Below are 26,650 nucleotides of genomic sequence, written 5' to 3'. Positions count from 1 at the left end.
CAGACTCAAACTGTCTTGTGGGGGGGTGAGGGGTGTGGTAATATAATTCCTTTCATCTTCTCTCTCTCTCTTCTCTCTCTCTCTATTTTCTCTCTCTCCTCTTTTTATTTCCATATTATTTAAGTAATAAATAGTCTAGCTGTTGATATTTTGGCCTCATTTATGCCTCTAATTTCACAACACGGGAATATTCAAAAGAACTGAGTCTCTTTCCCTCTCCGGACCGAGACACATAGGAAATGGGATATCTGCTTAGGGAATGGAAAATATGGGAGTCACACTCAATGCCAACACAAAGAGAGCAGCCTTGTCCCTGGCTTATTATTCACTGCTGAGGTAAGTCCACCTCTCTCTCACAAAAGTGAGTCCCAACATTTAGAAGACTCTGCTCTCTACCAAATGCCAGACTGCAGGACACACAGCATCTCACTGGAAGACAAAGATGATCATGCCAAAGTAGAGAAAATAGTTAGAGAAACAGAGATTCAGGGGATTTTGCCTCCCCCCCCACCCCAAGCCCTAAAAAGCAGAGTCTGAATTGCAGGAAGGAAAATTTCATTAAGGAAATGATTGTCAGGGAGGAACAAGATCAGTTGCTCTTTAAGCAGTGAAGAGCTATAAGCTGAGGGTTAGTCCAGCACAGGCTGTACCCTTACTGAAGGAGCACCATCCTAAGCACAGAGCAGGCATCTAGTACCACATCTCCCTGGGGCTGAGCCTAAAAGAAGTCCCCAGGCCAATGGACAGAGAGCATGGGCAGGAGTCCCAGGTGGAGCTGCTTGGGCCTGTCCTTTTAGTGCTTTCAGGATCTTGGTAGGAGTACTTTGATTGCCACTGGATTAATGTAATTGGAAGCTTTAGGATACCTAACTACTAGCAGGCATCTGAGAAAAAATACTTCACCTTTATAGATTTGGAGCAGGCAACCCAGGTGGAAGGTGCTTGAAAGCAAGGTATGAGGAACAGAGGCTTACATGAGATTCATGCCATCAATTAGGAGACCTAGCCAGTTTTCAGCTAAAGCTCCATTAGTTTATGACATGGATTTATGTGAGTAGATACAAATGCATTGGTACAGCAGGAGAGTGATTGAGATGCTGGATATTTCTATCTCATGTCTCTCGTATTTCACTTTCTCCTGAGTGTTCAATATGTGATGCTGCATCACTTGACATATACTGATCCTTAGATGCAAAAGTATTTAGGCCTGCATGGGCCACAGTGGTCATTGCTGCAATAATTGAGCACTTCAGGAATATTACATAATTTGTTTTCATGCTACCTCCCTTCGTCTGCTTCTCCTCATTACCATTCATTGGAGCATTATTGTATTGAGAGCTCAGTCACCAACCAATTCTTTACTGAAACTGGGGAGTGGATCAGATGTACTGGCAGGTAAGAAGACTATGTGATCATATCAACTTCCTCATTTCAGAAGACAAGTCTGAAGTACTATGTGCATAACCTGTAGTAGTTTGTATTCTTGCATTCCTGCTTTCTGAGTGTGCTACTCATGCTGCTAACACATGTGCTGAGCTTTGAAAGATGTTGTTTTAAATACTCATACACTGGTTGCATCAAACTTCCCATTTTCTCATCAGCTTCTGTAAAGGGCAGAAGTTTGTAGGCTGACATACTTGCAGTTAAAGGATATTGTTAGTCCAGGAAAGGTAGAAAAATGTTATGCTAAGCTCTCGATTGCCATCATATTGGCTTTAATGAACACAAAAGAAAGCTCTGGTTTCATTTTTCGGCATGGCAGCTATGCTCTCAGGTTGTGGTCTCATGATGAAAAGTTTTTGGGGATAATCTCAATTTGAGAGTTTTCTGCTTTCCTTACTACTTCTTTCTGTGCTATCATCTTCTGCATCATTCCCTAAGCCTAACTGGCCTGTGAAACTAAAGTATGTAAAAAAAAAAAGTTTAAAGCACTTTTTCTCCTTGGCACTAGTATTTTTAGCCTGGTATTCATTCCCTCATCTGTCTCACAGTACAGTCATGCTATTACAAGTCCAATGTTCCTGCCAAAGGTTTTGATTTGTGCATCTACCACCTGAGCAGCTTTGAATCGGGACACAGAGGAGGCTGTAGCTTCATGGATTTGAATGCCAAGTGAATCAGTTCTAGTCATGTAGCTTGGCCTGCTATACTAGGTCAATAATTTAATCTAGTACTTCTTCTGTGGAGCTCAGTAGCTTCTGGTTGATTTCTAGCAAATAGTACAGAATGATAGCCCGCTCTCTTCCAACAGGTCCAAGATGTTTCATAACAATTATTAACCTTTGACTGCAAAAGTTGCTTCACCTGAATTCTGATTGAGTGCTGAGAGAGCAAGTGGACATTTTCCATCTGTTTGTCCTGCAGGTTTTTTGATTTTCTAAGCTGTGTTCAGCATTGTGTCACACCTGAAGCCTCTTGATTTCTCTCTGCCCATTTACTCTCTTACTTTTTGTCCTTTCACTAAATGTTATGGTCATTGCTGTTTCTCCTGGCCTGTTCTCAGTCTGTTTGGGGGCACTTTTTTTTTTTTTTTCCTAGTGAATGAAGGTTAAATTTGGAAGTCTTCCAGACCAGAACAACTGTTGCTGATTCAGAGAAAATGTTTGTCTTTGAGCTCTGCATTCACTTTGTAATGTCGCCAGAGAAATTTTGGATGCAGCAGTTTGCAATGACATCAGAGGCTAGTCCCTTACTTGCATTTAGTCAAATGACTCTTTCTGGGTCATTTTGAGTGATTAAATACAAAACAGTGTCTGCCATTCTGCTTTGTTCCTCTTATAGTTCAAATGGTCTCTGTTATCTGTCCAAATGAAGAGGTGTAACCACGCAGATCTATAGTAAATCCTTCAATATCAGCTCCTGAGGAGAGCATGTGACTTTTAAGAGGCCAAAACAAATAAACATTCCTTCAACTTTTCCAAATTTGCAAAGACCTAAAAGAATGACACATTTTACCAGCCCTAAAATACATTTACAAGTGTTTCCAATCAAGTGCCTCCACTAGCAGGGTTATTATGGTTCTTTCACGGGGAAGAAAGCAGCAGAGAAAAATCACGTAAGTGTTTAAAGCAATAAAAACCACTATTAATGTCAGCACTAAGCAATAACATTGAAATATGCTTAAATAGCTCACCATGGCCATTATTTTTAAGAAAAGCTGTGTTTAAAGGCTGCTAATGTCAGATATGAAATTGTTTTCTACCCCATCCAACAAATCAAGAGGTGGTTTCCTACAAGTAGGAACAGAGGAAGAGTGTCTGCATGGGTGGGTCTACAATGAGCCCTGCTTCAGGAAGGCATTGAGGCATGTTTAAAACACCATTCTTGAATAGGCATGTTTTTCTGATTTGTACTTCAGTAGTTGTAAGAGACATTTCCACAACAATCATAAGATGTAGGAAAAACTTGTTGACTTTGTAAGTGCAGAATTCCTGCTGACTGAACCACTATGTGGATCATACCATTGAAATTGTGGTTATTCTCTAAACCATAGAAATTCAAAACAACATGTTGGTGGTATGAATGCCAGATGCTCTGGCTGCAAACCACAGGTTCTCAGGAGAGCTCATGGAGAACCTGCATTGATATCAAGTTAAAGACATTGATTATAACCAGAATAGGGTAGAAGCGCAGCCCACACGCCCTATGTGGAACAAGCAAATAAAGATGCAGTATGCCATGGCATATTGTCAGGGTACACCAAAGGAGCCAAATGAGCCATCTTTAATTAGATGAAGTAGCACTCAGACTAGTTTAATTTCAGAGCTCAACAGAAGGGAGCAAGAGCTCCTCTAAAAGGGAGCGTGTTGGCCTCTGCAGGTGGATGAGGCTGCACAGCAGCACAAATGTTCTGCTGTTCTTTCCTGCACTTCAATGGGCAGTGTTGAGTGGAAACACAGGAAGTGGGCAGAATCTTCTACAAAACCACCTAGGAATGGTCCCTGGACCAATTTTAGACCTAACACTATGTGAATCTTACCTGAACTTCAGTTCAGAACTGGGTGAAATACTGCTTACATGCATCCCTGCTATTCCAGCTGAAATGGCTGTAATGCAAAGCAGTGATGATTCACATGAGAGGGGAGGAGGATCTTGTTAAAGTTTGATCTTGTGCTGAAGAACCAGCAATGTTCACAAAAACTGTGGAGAAGAACCCATATTACAGAGCCTGAAACTGTACTGAACTGAACTCTGTAACCATTAGGATCTTTGAATCAGAACACCTGCAGGTTCTGTGCAGTTCTAGGAGATAGTAGATGTAGCATCTGAGTTACAACTACAAGAATCCTAAACAGAATGAATACTTTTTCTTTTCTGAAAGGAAGCACCTCAGATGACAACCTAGAGGTATGCTTGAATTTGGAGAACACAACATATCTAAAATAAAGGGGAAATATGTACTATATTTTGACTTGAATTCAAATTCTTAACAGCTCAGAAGGATAGAGTTGTTTGGTTTGAGTTTGGCCAAGAACCTGGCAGTAGTGGAGGCATTACTTTAATATGCCAGCCTTCCTCACAGTCATTCCAAAACAGCAAAAGAAACATGGGATCTATAGGAAAGCTTTTAAAAACATTTGTTTAGGTATCCTTCAGTTAAGATTTCTGGTGAGTTTTTTAAGTGGGAAAAAATAGGACCTTCTGGATATGACCTATAGGACACATCTGAATATCCTTTTCCAGCTTTTCTCTAAGCAGTTGTCTGAGAACTTGCCTGTCATTCACAGTCACAGTTTTGAAGCACATTTTACCATACGAACCTAGGAACTCACTAAAACTATCCACTAAAATTAAAGCGAACCTTTCCACGATGCTTCCCTGTCAGCTTCTCTGTCTTCTTTGAACACAAATATCTGAAACTTTCTCATCCACCTGCACATTCCCACAAGGATTCCTGTGAAATGCTTTAGTCCACTGTGGGTGGCAAAAGTGTCAGCAACACCACTTGCTTTTTATGCAGTTCATGTAATTCATCATTACTTTTTGCTCTTTGGTTTATATGATCTTCTTTTATGTTTTGAGATCATTTTGGGCAGAGCTCAAAGTTCATATCCTGTTTTAAAATGGGGGGAAAAAATCAGCACAGGGATCTGTTTCTAGAATTTATTCTGATGTGATCTAGAAGCTCTTAATTTTTTTTTTGTTTTATTTTGTTTTTAACATTCCTGACACTACTGACATAGTTGATGTACACAGGGTAACCTTTGCTTAAACAAAAACTGCTTTGAGTTGCCAACTACAACAGAAAGCACCTCCTGCATCTCTGAGTGCTGGACATCATACAGACTGGCACAGCTTGGATCAGATACTGTGAAAACTTAGCTGGGGATTATCAGTAGAACTGCACAAGATATTTGAAGAGGAGGTAATGTTTGCAAGCCAAGTCACCTAGAAAATTGCTGTAGAAAAACAAGTTTTACCTTATGTAACCTCCGTTATGCCAAACAAGGAATCTTACTTAGGACCAGGTCCTGCTCCCTTTGAAGTAAGTGGAAAACTTTCCATTTGCTTCATTGTGGAGGATCAGACTCACAGGGAGTCTAGTTTGTCTCTGTAAACAGGATAAAGAAGCAAAAGAAACATCCGAGGCAACTTGTAAGAATTTCCTGGCAGTGTAGGTACCAATAATTGACAAGTGAAAAAACCCTAATGCTTTATACAAAAACATTTTAATCCACATTTGCTTTCCTCTGTCCATACTAGAAAGAGAATTGTGAAATATTTGGCAAACAGGAAGGACTTTGCTCTAGATTCTGTGTTCTATCCATGTGCTCTTTCTGCTTTGTAACTTTTGTTCTGGAAGCAGTCATGGACTCAGCTAATGTGTTTTTGAAGCAGATCTGAAACCTGACTGCTCTTACTAACCTCACACATCCGGCAACAACAGTATCTGGGGCAAGATTAGATTCCATTGCACCTAATGGTAGAACATAATTAGGTGTATTCAGGTGGCCAGGTCCTGGCAGTTTCTTCCCTTACAACAGCATAAGAATGCCTTCCATTTGAAAGAAAAAATTCTTCTCTGCAGTTTCAGTGGCAAAATACAATCTCTATCATTTCCCTCATTGACAAAAGAACTACTAAGAGTTTGAATAATCCTTCTGAAATTCAGAAAGCAGGATTTTGTCCTTAGGTACTATCAGAAGCTATTTAAGTTGGGTATGACATCTCTGTGTATTTTTCTTTTGGTTGGTTGTTATTTTATGTTGGTTTTGTTTTGTTTGATTTTGTGTTTGTTTGTGGGTTTGTGTTGGTGGTTTTTTTTTTCCCTGAGGAAAGCAAACAGAAAACAAGAAAACATCATCCTCAATAGCAACAAGCCCCAAATTCAGGATATTTCAGAAATTTCCTCTCTATTGTTTACGGCTCCCATCTTAATTATTCAACGTTTTTCTCCTGTTTGCCATGATTTTCTCAGTAGTTAATAAGAGAAATGTGAGCCAGAAAATCTGTGCTGAGGTGGGTGCACATTTTGTTTAAAAAAATAAATAAAGCCACACTGAAAGAATAATTATTACTGTTTTGATTTCAAGCTGTGAGGAAGGATGTACCAGTTGGAGGTCAATTTTACAATTTGCAATGGTCTTGTATCCATTCATGTCTACAATACTCTGGTGTCTGTGACATTGCCTGCCATAAACCTGCATTTCTTATTGATAGCCTCAGTGGAGAGCAAGAAGCTGAATGGGTTGTCATGATTCAACTCACAGATCCACAGATACACTTGTCACTGACAGACCAGCTAGTAGTCATAGGTCATCTAGACCCTCCAAAATGGTGTTTCATAGTTTCATTCAGGGTTGGAAGGGACCACAAGGATCATCTAGTTCCAACCCCCCTGCCATGGGCAGGGACACCCTACACTAGTGTTGAAAAGTCTTGGTTCAAAAGTGTCAAGAAATTTGCTTTACTTTTCTCCATTATTTAACCTCCACATGGTTTCAGTCTAGGTGTATTAGGAGTACTACAAATGGGACAGATTTATTTCAAAAGTGAGAAGAGCAGACTTGCAAAGTAGCACAATTATGTCTCTTCCAAGACTGAAGTACACACAATGATGTCAGGGTTTGGGCCTATCCCATGTCAAACAATTGTAGTTGCTTTCTACATGGACTTGGTTTTGTTGACTACAGAAAATAAATACATTGTAGAAGGACTCTGAACTCTTAAGAGACTGGAACTCCTCTTAAGCCTTTCTGTGGAAATCTGTCTTTTTCCAGCATTTTATTTAAGTACTTGACAACAGCCCAGGAAACACAAAGCTGCTCTGCCTTCATGCTGTGACATCACCCACGCTAGCTATGTCAAAAATTATGTCTTAGAATCATAGAATTAATAAGGTTGGAAAAGACCTCAGAGATCACCAAGTCTTGAGACTTATTCTCCCTGTATGTTCATTAAAAAGTAGATGAGATGTGGCCAGTGAATGAATCCGGTCCTTTCTGAGCATGCAGTGTTTGTTTCTAACATCTCCTTTCTCCCCTCTTTTAGTCACCATGTGACTGAAAGTAGAGAAACTAGAGAACCTTCCCTGTCTCTGCCAAGAAGTTGCAGAATGACAGATCTTTGCTGCAGTGTAGTTTGGCTCACATGAAATGTATCACTGGTACTCACCACACAAGAACAAAGGCTTTTCTGCATGTAGGCTAGGGGGTTACCATATTGTAAGATGCAAAATTACACACTTATAAACTCTCTCATGCTGTTCCTGAGATCTCATGCTCTCTCACCAGTTCCTGAGATCTGTAGCTATGTGAACTCTTCCTTCAACTCTACAATATCATAGCTGTAAGAAAGAGATAAATTGTGAAAGGATCCAGGAACCTGACACTTCCAGGAGTGGATTTTCATTGTGTGTTTGAGAAAGAGCTAGAACGTAATGAATAAAGCACAGAAAAGAGGAGCAAAATGGCATGGTCATCATAGTTATTCGTGGCATGTATGACCTGGGACTAGAGTTTTAAATTTTAACCACCTAAAGTTTCAGTTTTCTGATTAACACAAGCCCAAAAAAACTAAGGAAGGATATGGTAAGAACCTTCCAATCATATCTGCAGAATGAGCATCAACTGCTTGCCATAATAAGTGGGGGAGAGGGAACAAGAAGAAATCACTTTAATTTGAAGCCGAGATTATTTAGACAAGCACCAAAAAAGAGCTTTCAAAGTGTCAAAATGAGAACAGCTGCTGAGGGTTGCTGTTGAATCTCCATCAGAAATTAGCAATAACTTAGTTCAACAAGCATCCACCAGTGAATGACTTAGGTATGCTTAATCATACCTTTATGCAAGGACTCGGACCAGCTCACTAATGGTCTGTTTTGGCCTTTATCTAAGATTCTAGAAGTGGCTAAAGCTCTGAAAGGCTTTTCTCACTTTTCTTGTGGCTGCATTTGAATCCCTGCTTAGGCGAAGACTTGCTGATATCTGTGCCTCTCTGAATGACGTGATGCATCCACCCTCTTGGCTCCTGGGACATGAGTCACTCGTGAAGTGCATTTCATGAAAACTATTTCATCTTCTGCCCCATGATGTCACTGATGGCAAAGAAAGATTCTATTCCCTTGTGACTAGTGGAGAAAAAAAATATCCAGTCATAGTTTACAATGGTTATGCCAATAATATACACAACGTTGTGCTTTCCTTCTCTGATGGGCAGAGCATTTATTATTCCACCAGCTGTATTCATTTAGCATGTTACTCATCTATTTGGTTTCACTATATTTAACAGTTTGCAGCAGGGAGGATGAACTCTTTAAACAGCTTTTCTCCACACAGTTATGTATTAAGTGATTCTATGTTTAACTGAATCTGATAATATCACCTAGTGCTTGAATACTGTATCTGAGTCTTGGATTTATACCACAGGTGGAACTGATTCAACAATTATTTTCCAAATATTGTGAGGCTCATGTAGTCCTAATTACCTTGCTTTATCTACCTCTGAATCTAGAAAAGTTGAAAGGAAGACAATGAATACACATTTCAGAAGAAACTAAATCAAGTATACAGAAATTACCCAAGGATATATATCTTAAGTCTATTATGCCAGAGGACACCAAGGACTAAAGTTCTAAGGCTTAGTTTAGTTTTCAAAACCCTTTACAGAGACAGATTATAGTATCATAGTATCAGTCAGGGTTGGAAGGGACCACATCTAGTTCCAACCCCCCTGCCATGGCCTTCTGGAACCGGTGGAACCACTGCCTAGTTTAAAGTGGTTTGAATTCTGTCTGTGATGTACATGTTCAGATGCACATGGATATTTGGTTGCCCTTGTTTCTTTGTGCCTGTTTTATATATGCTCCAACATAATACTTGCAGCTAAGTCAAAAAGGAGGCAGTGGTCATTGCCCTGAATCATAGCTTCTAGGTATGCACACTAACACAACTCACATTTTCTGCACATCCAGGAGCAAATACAGATAAAAGATGGGACAGGGAGGGGCTAATCATACTACTATAGAATAATTTTCCTACACAATTTGATTTTTTTTTAAGATCCAATTTATTTTAAGCTGAATAGGTAGAGAAGAGAGGGATGACAACTATTTTTACATCCTGAACACTGCTGTCTATGGAGTGAAAGCTTTGCTGCTTTGCAGCACAGAAGGCTGAAAAGCTAAAAGTAAAGGCTGAAACCCTAAGTAGCATGGACCTGCTCATGTCCCACAAACTCAGAAACTGAGACTGGAGATCTGATGCTGAAATTCTGCTCAGGGTAGTCTTTGCATCAGAGAGAGTTAATTCAGTTCTGTGCAGGCATATAGGTAGATTTCATATTTGGGGTTAGATCTTTGTTCCTATCACTAGGACCCTTCACAATTTTGGGGTATATAGAGGTTCAGAGTTCTTAGAAGGACTCATGTCTAGGAATGCAATTAATATACATGGAACTTCATCAAGGGTGATAGGAAAACTCTTCCCAAAGTGGTTTAGGTTTCACTAATGTGGGTTGACAGGGCTTTTTTAGATAGGCTTAGGGAGACTTGGACTGAATCATATTCAAAATGCACAGTTAGGCTGAGAATGCACAAGCAGGTGACAACTGTCAGAACTCACCATGTTCTCCATGACTCCTGTCCTGTTGGCAAGCTCACATTCTTCTGCATGCCCATTGCAAAAGCAGCTTCCCCTGATGATCAGGTCATAAATAGCATAGTGGGCAAATCTCTGAGGTTTCTCTACCGATTCCAGACCATGGCATGGGCATTCCTGTCTTTTTAACAAAAGGAGGCGGAGGTTGGTGAGTTTCAGGAGATCTTGAGCCTCAGGGCTGTAGGGGTCTTCAATTTTGTTAGCTGGACTTAAGGCACGATAAATCACCTGCAAGACAGAAGATATACATCCGACAATGGGTATAGGACTCGACAAGCACAGCAAGCATTCCAAGGCAATGTTTTGGAGAAAGTGGTAGTTCCTATTTAGAAGACTTTGCATAAGCAGTATGGAGCCATGGCTGATCACAGAACATCACAGCTGAGTTACCACTAGCTGGACAAGCCACAGAAAGTGACTGTGTTCCTGCTTTCATCCTGTTTCATATGTGAGATAGGAAATACCTTACTTTAAACATTTTTCCCTGAGTTTATTGAGCCTAGTCACAGTCCAGCCAGTATGTGGTAACTTGCCAAGCACTGGTTACTGCCTTCTGTTTCTGAGCCAAGTGACAACAGTGTCACTCAGAAGAATCCAAGGCTTATTGGCATAAATGCAGGATTAATGCCATCCATGTTTTTGAAGTGTTTTAGGAACACGGCATTTGCATGAATTCTAGAATCAGGTAAACTCAGGCACAAAGGAGGTCTATGAAAGAAGGGGAAATTGTCATCAGACTTTTGGCTTGCCCACTTGTGCTAGAGCACACAGCTTGGCTTAGGGTGAGTAAGCATGAGAGAACCCTGTTGAACAAATCCAACTTGTTTCTTCTCTAGGAGAGGAGAAGTAGCTACCCTGCAGCAAACTCACAGGACCAAAGGTGCTTTGGGCCTACTGCCTGTCAGCAGGTTGCTATTCTTTTGTCACAGTTTTTATTCTGTTTGATCTCCAGAGCAGCAACAGTTTGGTTTTAAGTATCAGAGTTCTAATTTAATGTTTACCAATGACTAAAGGGATATGCTCTATTTTAGCTCAAGGTGGATTTGTTTCCATTGCTTTGAGGTGAGGTGAACAATAGAGGGCTGCACCACAGTCTGTGCCTGAGAGATGGTAGCATTCATTCCCAGGTTTAGATGTCCTCTGTGGATATACCAACTCCAGTCTGAGAGCTACTTTCTCCTCTGGTTGAATTTTCCCATTGTAACAGAGGGACTTGCTCTCAGGGTTCCTTGGCCTTGCTTTGTAAGTGGCGACAGTAACTCCATCAGCAGATTTCCCCCTTTCTCTCTCTCTGCCTTTTTCTTTCTTTCTAGTGAACTGATGAATTGGAATACTTGCAGCATGTAAAATAGCTTTGCTTCCTTTTTCTCTTGGAAGAACAGGACAAGAGCTTGCAGTACATGGTGAAAGATAATTGTGTTGTATGTTGATGGCACCTGGGGAGGTAAACCCCTGTAAACCAATAGAATCAGCTGCCCAGATTTGCACAGAGCTAAATCAGACAGTACCACAGCAAAGACAGTGGCACATTTCCCACCTGTTCACAGCATGTTCTGTGTCATTAGATCTGCTCTTTTTGCTTTTAATTCCCTTCACTTACACTGTCAGCTCCTTACTAAGCTGCAAACAACCCTGTTTTGTGAGATCAGAGGTGCCTGTATTTCCTTGTTTGATAGAGCTATGGGCAGATTGCCCAGACTGTGCAATCCAGGTGCCCACATTCCCCTGATCAATGAAGCCATGACAAAATAGCCCAAGCCTTTCCACCCCAATGTTTACATTCCCCTGGTCAGTGGAACCATAAGCAAATGGCCCATTCTATTTTGTCAAGGTGCCCAGCATTCCCCCTGTCATAGGACAAAGACCAAGCCTCCTCAGTCCAGTTCCCCTGATCCATAGTGGTCTGATCTTTTTAGTGGAAACCAGTTTTATGAGCACTTTCTTCCTCTGACTTGTAGACAGAGGTTTCTCAGAGTCCTGAGCATCTGGTCATGAACAGACACACACATCTTCCTCCCACATAGACAATTAATCTAAGACCAAGTCAGTGAACTGGATGGCATTGTTCTGCAGAGCCTACTAAGCTCAGAGCTCTCAAAGTAGGGTAAAAAAATGATTACTGGGATATTAATGGTTCAGAGTCCTTGTGAAACGGTTTTGAATTGACATAAAACAGAAAGCAAGGTCAAAGAAGTGTGTTCTTAGGTATTCTCACACCTTTGACTGTGGCTTCTCTAAAATATATATGCTTAGTAATAATGGTATCTCCTTTCAGGATAGCTCTCCAGAGGATACCTAACAGATCACTGACTTGAGAACATAAATGCTAGAGACAATCTGCTCCAGTACAGAACATCTGGGGGGGAAAAAGGTAATATGTAAATTTCTGAAAGATCTGCACAGGTCCTGCCAGTGACCTCCTTATACAAGGCTGGGCAAATGGCTTAATGTCTCTGTGCCCCAGAGATCCCACTTGTGAAGAGCTATGGATCTTCTCACAGGAGACAGAGAGAAAGGGTGAATGAGGTAAAGAATAGGATTTTTTTACTGGGCCTCTATGAAAGAGAAGACTAGATAATAGCTAAAGTGTTTATTTTTTATCTGGCATTATTCTTCTGCTTGATGACACTGGTCTTGAATTGTGCTATGTTAACTGTGAGGGAAATCTTGTGTATTGTATTGCATGGTTAGAAAGCTATTTAAATAAGTTTACATACAGTCTGATAAGTTTAAAGAGATGGATTCATGTTTTGGGATCTCCAGTCAATTAGCCATCCTGCCTATGTCTTAACTGACATCCAGATCATGCTGAGTTCCTTAGGTAAAAGAAGAGCTCTTCAGTGCTCTTCCCTCAGCATATGGCTATTTGCTGACCTCAAGCTTGCTTCTTTGCATGACAGCTTGGAAAAAAGGTTGAGTTCCCTGTGGGTTTATTATTGGGCAAATGTTTTCATTTCTGGCCTTGCATCTCTTGAGAGGATTTGCTTTGGCATTTTCTGTATCCCCTTAGAACTCTGAATGTTATTTGTGAGTAAAGATATTAATAGCTAGGATGTCCCACAGGGATTGTGGCATCCTTTTAAGAAAAAACAATATTCCATTCCAGTTGAGCTACAAGAGTTTGCTTGTATGATTAATTCATGACACATTTCTGTCTGAACTAAGCTCAGTGGTCAGATAGGATTTGGTTGTCCTTATCTCTCCCAAGACTTGTTAAGTGTTAAAGATCTGATTTGAGTGACATAACACTAGTGAAGTCTTTTGGGAATGACAGCTATATGTTCATTGTGTATTCAACAACCACTAAGGAATTGGTCTTCCTAAATTTTGCAACAATCAAGGATATTGAGGACTTACTTCAGCAAATATATTTTGTATCAGCAGAGTCAAAAGAGATAGGTTGTGCCAGTATGAGCAGGATTAGGAGAGCTGTGTTTTGCACAGTGTTATTTTGTACTTAAATATTTTGGTAGCATTATTTCAGATATGCATAAAACTGGAGAGTGGTACTTTCTTCTCTTCTCTTCTGGAGTACACACTCTTCTAGAAATATTGGTGGTTAAACCCCCTGAGCACAAGGATGAGTGTAAAATGATCACCATGTCTTGACTCAATTTTAGTATTTCATTGGACATTTCTTCTCACATTAAAGTGCCAGTCATTAGATCTTCCTTAACATATGTTGCCCTACTGTCGAGAGCAATATGTTACAATCCATGAGTTATACTTAGTAGTCTACTATGTGCACTGACTCAAATTATAGAGTGGGATGAATTTTAGAAACAGATCTGGCATTTCTGTTTCCATGCTCTGAATTATTTTTCCACAAAGGTATAATTTACCTAAAAAGTCCCCAGACCACTCAACTTTTTTTCCCCCCTTCATACTAAAATACAGCATTTTATATTTTAAATTAGTGTATTTGGGGTTGTGGTTCCCTAATACAGAAAATCATCCTAAGTTAGGAGGCAGACTGGTGGTGATTGTGTGTGTATGGATTGATAATTTTATGCAGCACATGGAGAATTTTACTTCTGTAAAAAAAGGACAAGATGTCAGCTGTGACCAAAGTACACACTTGGGAATGTGACTATTTGTTCCAAGCCCCAGCACAATTGTTCAGTATAACATTCAGCAAGTAGCTTAAGCCTGAAGCCTGCCACTGAACTCAGCAGGAACAGAAGTGGGTTGTATGTCCTGCTTACTTTTCTAAAAATAGAATAAAGTATTCATGTACTTCATGGAATGGGAGGAAGATGAAGAGATTCATATCTGTAAAATTCTCAAATAACCCCTAGAGGTGGATGTTCCATAGATGCAATTTTAATGAAAGGTAAAAAGTGGGAGATTGGCCACCTCAGCTATTTCTGCATAAATGCTTTAAAGATTAGATTAGAAAAGTATGTAAGTATTAGTGAACTCATAGAGTCATAAGCTGTGGGAAGAAACACTCCACTGGTTCCTTGTGTTTGTTCCTCTTTTCGTTAATTCACCAGGTTTGTATTTCTGAAGCCCTTGAAGCAAACATATCCTTCTATACAGATAGATGTTAGACTTCTGCCTTTTGCAGAAGAGCAGAAATATGATTAATTTTTCCTTTCCCAGAGATATCATGCAAATTTCATGTTTGTGTAAAAGACATGAAGGCAGTGTAATGAAGAGGAAGTGTGTTCGTACAGTTGAGATGCAAGGTCTGAAATAGTTTCCCATGATGTTCACTGTAAGGCTATTTTGCATCTATTTAATTCTATAAGTGATATCAAACTCTGTGGAAGCTCTGTGCTCAATTTTGCTGTAACAGGCTGCTTTGAAATCTCCCAGTCAATTCTCTAAACATCAGTGTGCAGCTTTCGTTAAAGCAGCTTTTGCACACCCATAGAAGAAAATTGGATGGCGATGAAGTCTGCTACAGTACACCCCAGGAGTCTTTCCACTTCCACTGAATTGGGTGGAAGTTGAGGGTATTCAGCACCTCTATAGTCTCAACCCTTTGTGGAAACACATCCTGGATCCTGAGTTTCTCTTATAATCAGGAGCTAACACTGGAGCTGAATGCTGAGTAGGGCATTCACGCTTATCTGCATATCTGCTATCAAGCGCATATTTGTCATTCTCATTTTCAAAAGTCAATCAGCTGCACCTAAAAAAGATGATCACTGCCCTGTCCTCTCCTGACTATTCTAAGAGTAAGGAGGTTTGGAGAATGCTCTCAGTGTGCAAAGCCAAAAAAGGTAACCACTCTTAGAGTACTGGTTTTGCTATACACAATTTGGCACAGGTTCCTAGTGGGTGATGTTTTCTCACCAATCAGGAGGTTGTCTTCATTCTGGAGACAGTGTCTCAGATTTTTGATTTCTTGCCATATGTTTTGCTTCTCCATTCTTGATGCAGATAATTCTGTTTTCTTAACCTGATCATCCAGCCAGTATTAGTCAGTGAAGATGTGGACACAACAAAGGTTTTCCCTTGCAAGCTCATAGCCTAAAGTCAAGGAATATGAGTCATAAATGGAGGGTAGTGCCAACACATGGCCTCCTACAAAAGAAGATCCTTGTGCAGAACAAGAATTTGATATACAAATCACCCTTAAGCTAAGTTGATCATGTTGCACACAATCAGGTTAATGAAATCAGAAATGTCTCTGCGCTTATAATAGGCCCATCAGAAGGAAGCTGCAATAAAATCTCTCATCAGCCCCAAATCCTCTTCATTAAGAGATTTTCATGTGAGTTGATTTTGTTCTTAAAGCAACAGTAAAGAACTGTCTCAGAATTTTTCCTGCCCAGTGGCAAACATCTTCTGATTTATTTGAGGGAGACCCTTGACTAAAATTAATTCGTCCATGTAGAGGTACAATAGACTTTACTAAGAAATAGTCCTTTGCCTGTTTTGAAACACCATTCAGAGCACAAAGTCTAGATATTTACTTAGCTATTGGAAGGCCCATTCTGGTGATTCATGGAATAGTCAATTTTTAATCAAGATCCACTGTTTTTCTGTCCTTCTGGAGAAGAAAACTTAGAATATCATAGTTTATTAAAGACATAATTGTGCATTTGATATTTTACATTTCTCTGATCTGGGTCTGCTCAGCTACTACCAAGACAGTGGCATCTCCAATTCATTCTGTGTTTTTCAAAGTAGAAAGGGTCAATGTCTCATCACTTTGCATTTGCTTTGAGGTTATTTCAGTAATCCAGTCAGTGTGGCATTAATATTTAGACATTGGTGCCAATGGGAAAAGACCACATAACTGAAGTTAGAGGCAGACAAATCTTGTCTCTTCCTCAAGCCAAATGTGTTCTGTAGGTTCAGGTTATCAGCAGATGTAAAGGCAAGGTTTGTAGGGAAAAGAAGTACCTTCAGGTAATGTAGTTAGGTTGCAAAATCTAGCCTACTGGGCACAAAAACCTTCAACTTGCAGTCTGTATACAGGGAACTGACAAAATTCCTTCTACATAGCACTACCTTACATGCAATGTTCTTTTTTCATTATGAGGAATGATACTTGCTCTGAAATGGCAAAAGGTGGCACAAGGTGTTCTGTGATGCAGTCAATCCGACTGTTAACTGGATTGGGAATGAGGAGACACATTTTACTCTGTCTGCTGAATTGTCAGGGGAAGTTGAAACAACCCACCTTTGTCAACAAGTGTCAACAAGCTGCACTCTCACGGGAGAGCATCCATTTCTTACAAGTGGAGCCACTTAGATCTACAGATCTTGACTAAAATCTTTCCTGTGAACAGACCTAGCTAAGTGCATAGTCTCACCATGACAGTGACGTGTGGACAGCTGTAGAGCAAGCAGTTAAATCTTCTTTTGCCTGGAATTTGAAAATTGCAACAACTCTTTAAGATTCAGAGCATTTTAGACAAGAATCTTTCAGAGTTGAAACTTGGAGAAAAAAGTCATGGCTGCTACTCAACTAAGGTTTCATAAAACAGGATGAGAAGAAAAATTAATTTATATCTGCTGCCTTGTATGTTCAGGAAATGCAAAAGCAATGCTTGAAAAACAAAAAACCCAACCCAAACCAAAACCCTCCTGTGTCTTTCTGGCTGGTTTGTAAGTTTCCAAATGTCTCTGAAATGATTCATTGCAAGTCAGGTCAGAGTAGGACACTTGATGCCCTCCTGAAGTTCATTTGCCAGGGATGGGAATGCTGGGCTGGTCTTGTCAGTTCAGATTCCCTTCAGAAACAAATCCTTGAGCCCCTTAATTCTTCCTCCAGGGAAGCAGGGCCTGGCAGTGCTATCTGCTTGTTTACACTGCTGGTGTTAACTGCTTCCTCTCAACTTGCCTCTGCATTCTATCTCCTCTACAGCTGGAATTAAATGAAATACTGAACAGACAGCCCTAGTCATAACATTTACACACTTACCTTCACTTGTGACTAATCCCATCAGGAATCTTTTCCAGATGGAAGTTGGTTTAACCTGAGCATCATGCAACTTTGAGATCCCAGTACCAATGACTGTTGGACAATTCACTGCAGTGCAAGACCCTGCCCTTGCATCTTTAGCTACTAAGAATTCAACCTTGTGATGTGCTGAGTGTGTTTTTTTTTAATGACCCCACTTCGACAGGAGCTCAGACTTTAAAGAAGCCACAGAAGCCTCAGTGGTGACCTCTTGAATTATTGATGTTGCCACTTAGTAAGGTATGTGTATGTGTGCAGGGAGGATCCTCCTTTGTTTATCAAAAGGTTTGGCATGAATACAATACAGAGAAGTCTGAGAAAAGACAGCAAAAAAGCTGGGTGCTTGGAAGAAAATCACATACATGTCCATGGCCTGCTTTGGTGAGTGTGCAAGTGGTCTTCCTCTGACATAACTCTTGCTCAGAAGCTTTCTGGAGCAGGAGAATGGTAGCAGAAGTCTTCACTGTCAGTGCAGAAAAAAAAGGCTTCCATAGGGTTGACTGTGGCTTCTGTCTGAACAACCTGGCTGCTTTTGAAGCAGACAGAACTGCTGCCCATCACAACATGTCTTGGTCTGGCATTCACAGAGTATGTTTAAAAGAATGATTAAAAGTCTCTTAGCTACAAAGTGAGGCCACTTATTTTTGACAAAAGGCACTGCTGGGGACTTCTGTCCCTAAAGAGGTCACCACAGGAATCAAAATGGCAAGTGAACAGGTCTTCTGCACAAGGCACACTTAACATGTTGCCATAGAAACCAATTACTTACTTCAGGCATACACAATTCTTCCAGCCCCCAGTGAATTCCAGTAATGGGTTTATTATATCACACTTCGTTGGTGTCATCTGTCACACAGACACTCATATAAATGAACCAGCCTTTGATGCAAAACTCCCTTCCACTAGCTAGACCAAATAGAAGAAAGGTCTCCTTTTGGGTCTGGTGGTTATAAGCAGGTCAGTGTTCTACCCTGCTTTGCATGCTAATGCCTTCCTTTCATGCAAACATCATCTTTGATGGAGGAGAACATTTGTTTTCATTTCCTGATCTTCCAGTTTATCAAAAATGTGTTCTTAATCTCTCAGATCCTTGAGTGCACGTGCTGTCAGGATAAAGGTTGAAATATTTTCATCCCTGTTTCCCCCATATGATGTTTGAACGGTAAGTCACACTAATGTGACTGCGATGTCTGATGCAATTGTTGTGGTAATTTCTCCTTTTATTTGGGTCAGAGTTTTGATTTATGTTAGCTGACCTGAGGGCTCATTTTAGGCTCCATGACTACAAACTACAGTGGTTTTTAAATTAGAAAAAGATGGATGGATAAGTAGGTAGAAGAGGCCTCAGCTGATGCATAAGACTCCATTAAAGCATTGCCTGTAGATGTACCTGCAGTAGATGAACAGACCTTACAAAGGTGGGATCGATTTTAGTTCATGACCTCATGTTTGAGGTTGGTGTACTGAAGCTGGTGAGCAAAGCCATAACTTCTTCCTTAAGAATAGTTAAGAATATTCTCCCTTAAGAATAGGATAAAGATTAGAAGCACTTGCTTCCCATTACATATATCACTTCTTAGAGGGAGAGAAGTCCACAGACAAAACAGGCTGCTTAACATGTCAGTCAGGACTTAAGATGTGCCAGTGCAGCATTTCCGCTAAGAAGCATTTATAAATGTAGAAAGTTAGGTGCTGATTTTGTGGTGTTTTGTATGAAGCAAATGATGTGCAAGCAACTGGCAGTGAATAAATTGCTCTGCCTTCTAGACCAGAAGTCATCAACAGAGCAAGAAGAATTAAGACAGGTTGATCCTAGCTGCGGAAGTGCTCTGGATCTGAACAGAATTAAGGGATTTAGGGAAAGCTGGAGTAAAAGAAAACTGTGAAAGAAACATTAAGAAGTCTATGATGTTATGATTCTGACATTTCCTTGCATTCCTACAGGCTTTTCCTCAATGCATGACACCTTCTACCTCAGCTGTACCTTATGTGAGATGGAATGGAGATGTGTGACCTTGTTGGAGATGAAAAATAAGGGATAATCTGCAAGAGACAAGGAATATACCTCAATTTAGTGATACAGTTTGTTCTGTTGTGACATTGTCACTCACCCAAATGTCTTTTGCTTCCATTTCTAGTCTCCTAAAAGTTTCTTTTCTTACAAGTTTCCCATCATGGTCCCAGGTAAATCCTCTTTCAGTGGTCTTGGTGAACCAGCAGAGTGTGCTGGCTCAGGGAGATGCACCTCAGTTTATAGATGCAGCGCTATTACCTTCTCCTTTCACATCTACCTGAAATCTTGGTTTGTGATGTGTCCCACATGGGTTTCAAACCTAAGTGATCTTAATTCTTTTGATTCCATTTGTGCCCTGTTAAAAAGGAATCTGTGTCTCTTCTCCAAGTGAATAGGACAACAACGAAGAAAAACCTGAGTGTCATGCAGTGGAAGTAACTTCAACCCCCCCAGCAGAAAAAAAACCTGTCATTTATCTCAGAGCATTAATTAGCATTTAAGTTGGAACAGTTTTGACCATTTCAGAAATGTTGTCATCTTGTGCAAGAATGCCTCAGCAATCCAAGGCTTAGCCAGAATCAGGTGTTTAAGAAGAGACTGGATGAGGCACTTGGTGCCATGGTTTAGTTGATTAGATGGTGTTGGACTTGATGATCTTGAAAGTCTTTTCCAAGCTCGTTAATTCTATTCTATTCTATTCTGTTCTATTCTATTCTATTCTATCAGTGTGGAAGGGAAAAAAACAGCTGAGAAGGCTGCAAAAATCTGTGGTAGGGATTCAGTCAGATTCCTTCCAAGTCAGTGGTGAGTCAGTGCTTGAAGAGATGCTCTGGTGACATTTAATACATCTTTGAAATAGGGTGTACAGCTGCAGTTGTGAGGTGCATGGGCAAATCTCCTGTGTGACTTATAGCAAGAATAGCAGGCAAATGTCATCAGGTGTGCTTTAAATAACTACAGTCTGCCTCCCTTTATTTTAATTACCAAGAGAATCTGCTGTGTCATATTGCTGACCTGAAAAGCCTGGTGCTTTTGCATGCTTGCCATAGTGCCATTTCATGGATTGATTCAGAGGTCTCTGTAAAGTGTGTCTAGAACATGAGAATCCTTTTGGATTAATGTGCTGTGAAACAGTATTGTCTTGTTCTCTATTAAGTTCCTGTGTGTTGCTTTAAAGCTTCAGCTCTCTGACCCATGGAGAAAGTGACCTTTGTATGTATTCAATTCATGTACCAGTTCATGAAACTATCTGGAATCTGCAAGGGGTGTTATCTGTAAAGATGTGACTGTTCTTACTGTTACTATTGTTTTCTAACATCTACTACCACAGTGCAGATTGATTAAGCACACACATATTCATTTCAGTGTAGTTGCTGCCCAAGCTGACAGAATCATTTTGACACTTGTAATTACAAAGGCTTGTGTTGGGTGAACGTTTTATCATTTGATTTTCTGCCATCCACTTCCCAGATTTGTTGTAGCAGCAACACAAGGTCTTAATGATATTCCCTAATGTTTAATAAGCCAGCATAGTGCAGGGAGACCGAGGATACTGTACTGGAGAACAAAGAGCTGCTTTGCATTTAAGGCCATGGCATTTGCCTCAGACCCTGTATTCTCTTCCCTGCGCAACCTGAATTGTTCTGCTTAGCTATCAAACACTTCACCTTTTTCTGCTGCTCTTTCCTCATCTGTGAAATGGCAAGAGGACTCATACATATGTGCTGAAGATCATTAAATGGATCTTGCAAAGTACTTCCAGATTGTTGATTGGAAGGCACACAAGAGTGGAAGATTAGTTGCCTAGATTCTGTATTGACGTGGCAGACTGTAATCTCTCTACAGAAGATATTCAGATGTGTTTAAGTGTATCATGATAACTGACTAGCAGAATCACTATCCAGAAACAAGACAGTTCAGTAGTCAGATGATGCACTCCAGATTTGTTATATGCAGAGATGTTTCTCAGCCTGTTGCACATGAACTCAGTCTCTCCATACTGCTGTTTTCCTGTGTCAGGTGTAGTACACTAGTTTTTTTCTTCTCGAGTACATTATGAAGTGCACTGCTGAAATCACTGTGGTTTTTGAAGCCTGTCTGGACCATTCACCTCACACCTGAGCTTAATTTGCAGGAAAATATTACTGCCAAACCTGCATGATCACAACCAGATAGAAAAACCAAGGGGACTGTGACTTCTCTAAGGAAGAAAGAAGGAAACAAAAGCATTCAAGCTTCTGTTGTGACTATAACATTGTGAGCATGTCTTATAATCTCCCTTTGCACCTTTAGGTCTCCTCCATGAAACAATACCAATAATATTTATTCTTTCCTATCTAAATCATTTCAAGATTGGAAATCAATGAAGAGGGTTATAACTAAACTAAGTATCTGATTACTAAGCAACTGTTACTGTTCTTGTCGGAGGAATTTATCAGAGCAATTGTACATTTACTTTAAAAGAAAGCCTTCTTGATGTTTTTAATAGCACACTAGAGTTTTCATACCAAGGGAGAGCCTTTTCCCACTGTTGAATAGTGAAGTCTGGCCACTCACTTCCACTTCCTGTTTCTCAGTGGTTTAATTTCTGGAGCCTTTGTCTTGATACAATTAGAGAGGTTACCCCCAGCAACAAAAGTTACATTAAACTTAGGGGAGAGATATATTCAAAAGCCATCCAATTATCTAGGGCTTCTTACATGGAGCGGAATGACAGACCATACAGTTCATATCGTTCTAAAGTGGGAAAACAGGATGGATAAATCAGATTCTACAAATGTGTTTTTCCCTACATCTGTTTTGTTGGATTCTACTTCAGATCTTGGCATCTGCAATGTAGAATGAGGCCATATTAATCCTATTTTGTGCAGCCCTCAAAAGAAATTTGTTAAAAGAGTTCCATAAATTGTCATTGATATGCAACTTCACTTCTCCTTTATTTTCACAGTATCACAGTATCGCCAAGGTTGGAAGAGACCTCAAGGATCATCGAGTCCAACCTGTCACCACAGACCTCATGACTAGACCATGGCACCAAGTGCCATGTCCAATCTCTTCTTGAACACCTTGAGGGATGGTGACTCCACCACCTCCCTGGGCAGCCCATTCCAATGACAAATGACTCTCTCGGTGAAGAACTTTCTCCTCACCTTGAGCCTAAACTTCCCCTGGTGCAGCTTGAGACTGTGTCCCCTTGTTCTGGGGGGACACAGAATCTCTCTGAGAGATACTCTCAGAGTATCTCTCTGAGCACATACTCTCTCATTTTCAGCCAGCCTTCAGGTGTTTGACACTATAATTAGTCCAAACGTCAGTTATTGCTTACCTCTCCTCTCGTGCAGGGCATTGCATCTGAATACCTGGAAGTGCACATGGAACCCTCTTCAATGAGATCATCCTGAAGTCCAAATGTTTCTGTACAGTTGACAGAGAAATACTTGTAGGGCCTCCAGCTCTGACCATAATCCTGGGATCTTTCCAAAACCATTGCAGCTGGGCGAGGTGACTTGAAGACAGCAATTACATGGGTCAGGTAGAACTCTGTTTCAAAGTCCAGTCTGATTTCTTCCCTGTGTACTCCCTGAGCAGACTGCCACCAGGAGACAGGGTTTGCAAAGAAATCATCTGTCATGTCAGCAGGGAGATGGGAATTGTCAGGCTGGTTGGCATTGCATTTGGTGCAGTGAGGCTGCCCACAGCCATGAGAGACCTGATGGAGGAGATTCTGGTCTGGGTAGAAGCAGTACAGCTCTGTACTGTTCTGGCCACATGTGGTGAGAGTGACTGGTGTCCTCCCTGTTGCCAGGTTTCCCACTGGAGGGTTGCAAGAACGGCCATTGCAGCGAAAGACTTGCAGCCTCATGGGATCTGAAAGACAGTCAAAAGAAACATAACCAAGTAGAATTTCTCAAATAGTTCTCAGGCTGTAACATAGGCAACCATGCAAATGTTTGGAGTCCTCATCTGGGGACTGAGGCTGAAGATAACTCCTTCTAAGGAAAGCTACTTTATCTTTTTACACAAAGTTTGAAGGGAGGTTCTCAGTAGATCTAGTCCTTGGTTTTGATGCCTAACTCAGAAACTGAGGCCTTAGAAAACTCATGCTTAAGGTGCTTCCATTTGATTTCTGTTGAAAATGCAGTTGTGTTGCTCCATCAAGTTGTATGTTTAACCATAGAAATCCTGTGTTTTCTTACTTTCTCTGTACCTATTCAGTGAATTTATTGGCATTGTTATCAGACAGCAAAGTCACTGTAGATACATAAAGAAAAAGGATGATACCCCCCCCCCCCAACAATCTACAAACACTGATTGCACATAAACACATAAGGAAAGCATGTAGTTCTACAGTTCAAGAGCTATGTATTATTGGCATCATTCTGAGGGATGTTGAGTTACTACTGCTCCTACTGAGATCAGCTAGAACTGTTGATGCTTAGCAGAGCTAAAAATCAAGTCTCTCTTTTGTCTGAATACCTTGACACGGAGGTAGGTGACTATATTCTGTTTGCCAAGTTTGCAAGAGTTCTGGCATCTTCAATGTATATATTAAGAAAAAGTAGGGATAAGTACAAAATCTTGATATTGTTTGGAAATCTTGTTAAAGGTCAATCCCCAAACCTTCTTAGAACCGCTTTGCTAATAGCATGCACTGTCCTCTTTGCAACATAGCAGTCTAGAAGGAGTTAAAGACTGACCTTGAAAGGTTATAAATCTAATCTAAGAGGTCACAAGTCAGATGACTTGATGTAAGTCCTACAGGAAATGACCCTTAAGATGACCGTAAAAGCTGGGTAATCTAGGAACAGTTCAAAGGTCAGCTATTAGGTCAAGATTGCAGGTCCAATCTTAAAATTCACCCTTACCTCAGGCAAAATTAGCCTTAAAATCAAATTAGGTCAAAGAAAACACTTTCTAATTCAGCCTCACAAAAATTACTCAGATTGTAAATGTAGTTTGATGAAACGGATGTCCCTATTACCAAAAGGAATATTTAGGGTGAAGAAATGTGTCCAGAGTGCACAGGTTTGCTTCTTGAGTTGATTCTGTCCTTAGCTCCCTTGTGATATTTCTGCACAGCCCAGAAGAGAAAGGTCAGAGATGGACACTGCTCTGGAAAACACCTCATGTATTCTGCTTCCCAGGATTAAGACACGAAATGAAGTTGCTGTATGTCCACTAATCCCATTGTGTGAATCCCAAACTGTGTGCCATTTTAGCTGACATTCAGCGTAAGGTAGTCTTAAACTTGAGATAGCAGGGAAGCAGATCATCCAAAACTGCTCTTGACTCCTCTTAGAAACAGGCAGAAGGCACCTTCAAATGAACCCAGGCTTAATGAGTGTTTGTCTTGCAGACAATGTAAGCAGCAGCCTCCAGAAAAAGAAACAAACAAATAAAACCCAACAACAAATCACAGTAGGTTTCCTCCTGGTGGAGGCTGCCTTCCACTACTGACCCGAATGGGCTGGCTAAGACTTTTTTTAGTATCCCATTGAAGTTCTAGGAGGCTGGGAGAGCTTAGTGGGCAACAGTGCCTGAAATACATATTCATCTAGTAGTCCCCAGACCTAAGAAATAAAAGCTGCCCCTTCTCAGTTCCAGCACCACTCCCTGTGCCACTGCAGAGATGAATTTTCATGAGGGAAGAAACTGCAGAAGTCAGCTGGAAAGGAAAGAAGATGAGAATGTTTGGCTCTATGAGTTCTGTTCTTTACTCCTCAGCATCCACTGAGCAAGTGATTTTTAGCACCACTGGAGATCCTCCATCAAGCCCTCACACCTGACTGCTTGATGACCATTTTGATGTATTTTCTTTCTGTTTATGAACTTCTTATTCCATCTGAGCCTGGTACAGTTGCAGGGGAAACACCATGAGCTTCTGAGATTATATCTGATAGGTTCTGTGAAATTTCTTGGAGCCTTTTTGTCCTCAGAAAGGACTTGGGTTCCCACAAAAAATGTGTAGAGCTTCCTCTTTTTAATAGAGACATTCCAAATTTTTGTCTGCTCTGGAGGGTGAATTTCACTGAGCCAGGCAGAATTCTTCAAATACAGATAAATCCAACCTTGCAGGTCAGCAAACGTGTAAGCTACAACTTCATGCCTCAGGAACGTCTTTGCAAATGGCATTTAGATTTAGGTTCAAGGTCAAACTGTTTGGTAAAGACTACTGGAAATCAGGAAAGCAGTTTCTATGTTTTGAGTGGATTGCATACGAACTGATTTTGCTCACTGCTGCATAAAGGTGTCATCTTTGCCTCCAGACAATTTAAATGAGACTGGTCTTCCAAGTGAGCCTTGCACAAGCATTACCTCTAAGAGTCACATTACTTAGTTTTGATGAAGAATTGGTGCCTGTTTCCAAAGATGTTGGATTATGGATAAATATACCATGTAATTGAAAGAAAGTCCATCTCTATTTGCAGAATCACACCACTGAAGCTTTCATAGAGGAGATAAGATAGAGTTCTCAACTTAAGGATTTATAGAGGGGAGGCTTTGCAGACAAGCTTGTGAGAAAGTAAAAAAAGAAATGCTTTTTAAGGGGAGTAGCTGTGGTTTATATTTCCCATAAATGGGCTATTAGGCTTGTATTGAATTTTTCAGCTGTTTTTATCTGAACCTGGAAAAGGAAGGAAAATCTGGATGTTCTCCTGAAAAACAGTCTCAAGGTTTATCTGCAGCAACATCAATAAACAGTTTTTGTCCAAACCGCTGTGTCATTAGGAAAATCAGCAGAATGGAGTTTGAGAGAAGAGGGATTGGAAAGCAAATCTGCAGTCGATTAAAAGCTTTGCATTTATAGAAATCAATTGGCAGAACATTGCTGGGCCACAAGGACAGCACAACCTGTCCACCACTCACTGATTCTGTGGAAACAACAGGAAACGTTGGATCTGGACAGTGATGGGGGGCTGCTGCAGAAGAGAAACAGCAGCCAGGCGAACCAACAACTTAGCCTGACTGCCAGGAGGACTCACTGAATAATTCATAAGGAACTAAACAGTTTGATTGTGCATGGGCATTGCATGTTATTATGAAGTTGATTAGCTTTTACTCCATGGAGGATGGCTTGACTCCATAAATGGTATGACTAATTTATTTGTTTGTTTT

The 26,650-nt window shown here is 40.5% G+C and overlaps 1 protein-coding gene across 1 annotated transcript in view; it reads right to left on the bottom strand.

Moving 5' to 3' along the window:
• The window catches only part of LOC137449039 (netrin-4-like), a 52,423-nt gene that overhangs the window by 21,750 nt on the left and 4,023 nt on the right, over positions 1–26,650 (bottom strand). Inside the window, exons 2-3 of the mRNA XM_068154111.1 lie at positions 22,860–23,401; positions 10,062–10,325 (exon numbers count right to left, since the gene is read on the bottom strand). Coding sequence (XP_068010212.1) covers positions 10,062–10,325; positions 22,860–23,401 — 806 coding nt within the window. The remainder of the gene's footprint in view (positions 1–10,061; positions 10,326–22,859; positions 23,402–26,650) is intronic.

Source organism: Melanerpes formicivorus, unplaced genomic scaffold (genome assembly GCF_026170545.1).
Source record: "Melanerpes formicivorus ecotype bairdi unplaced genomic scaffold, bMelFor1.0.p_v2 SCAF_28, whole genome shotgun sequence".
NCBI lineage: Eukaryota > Metazoa > Chordata > Aves > Piciformes > Picidae > Melanerpes > Melanerpes formicivorus.
The sequence above is the reverse complement of the archived record's forward strand: the minus strand, read 5'-3'. Positions and strand labels throughout refer to the sequence as shown.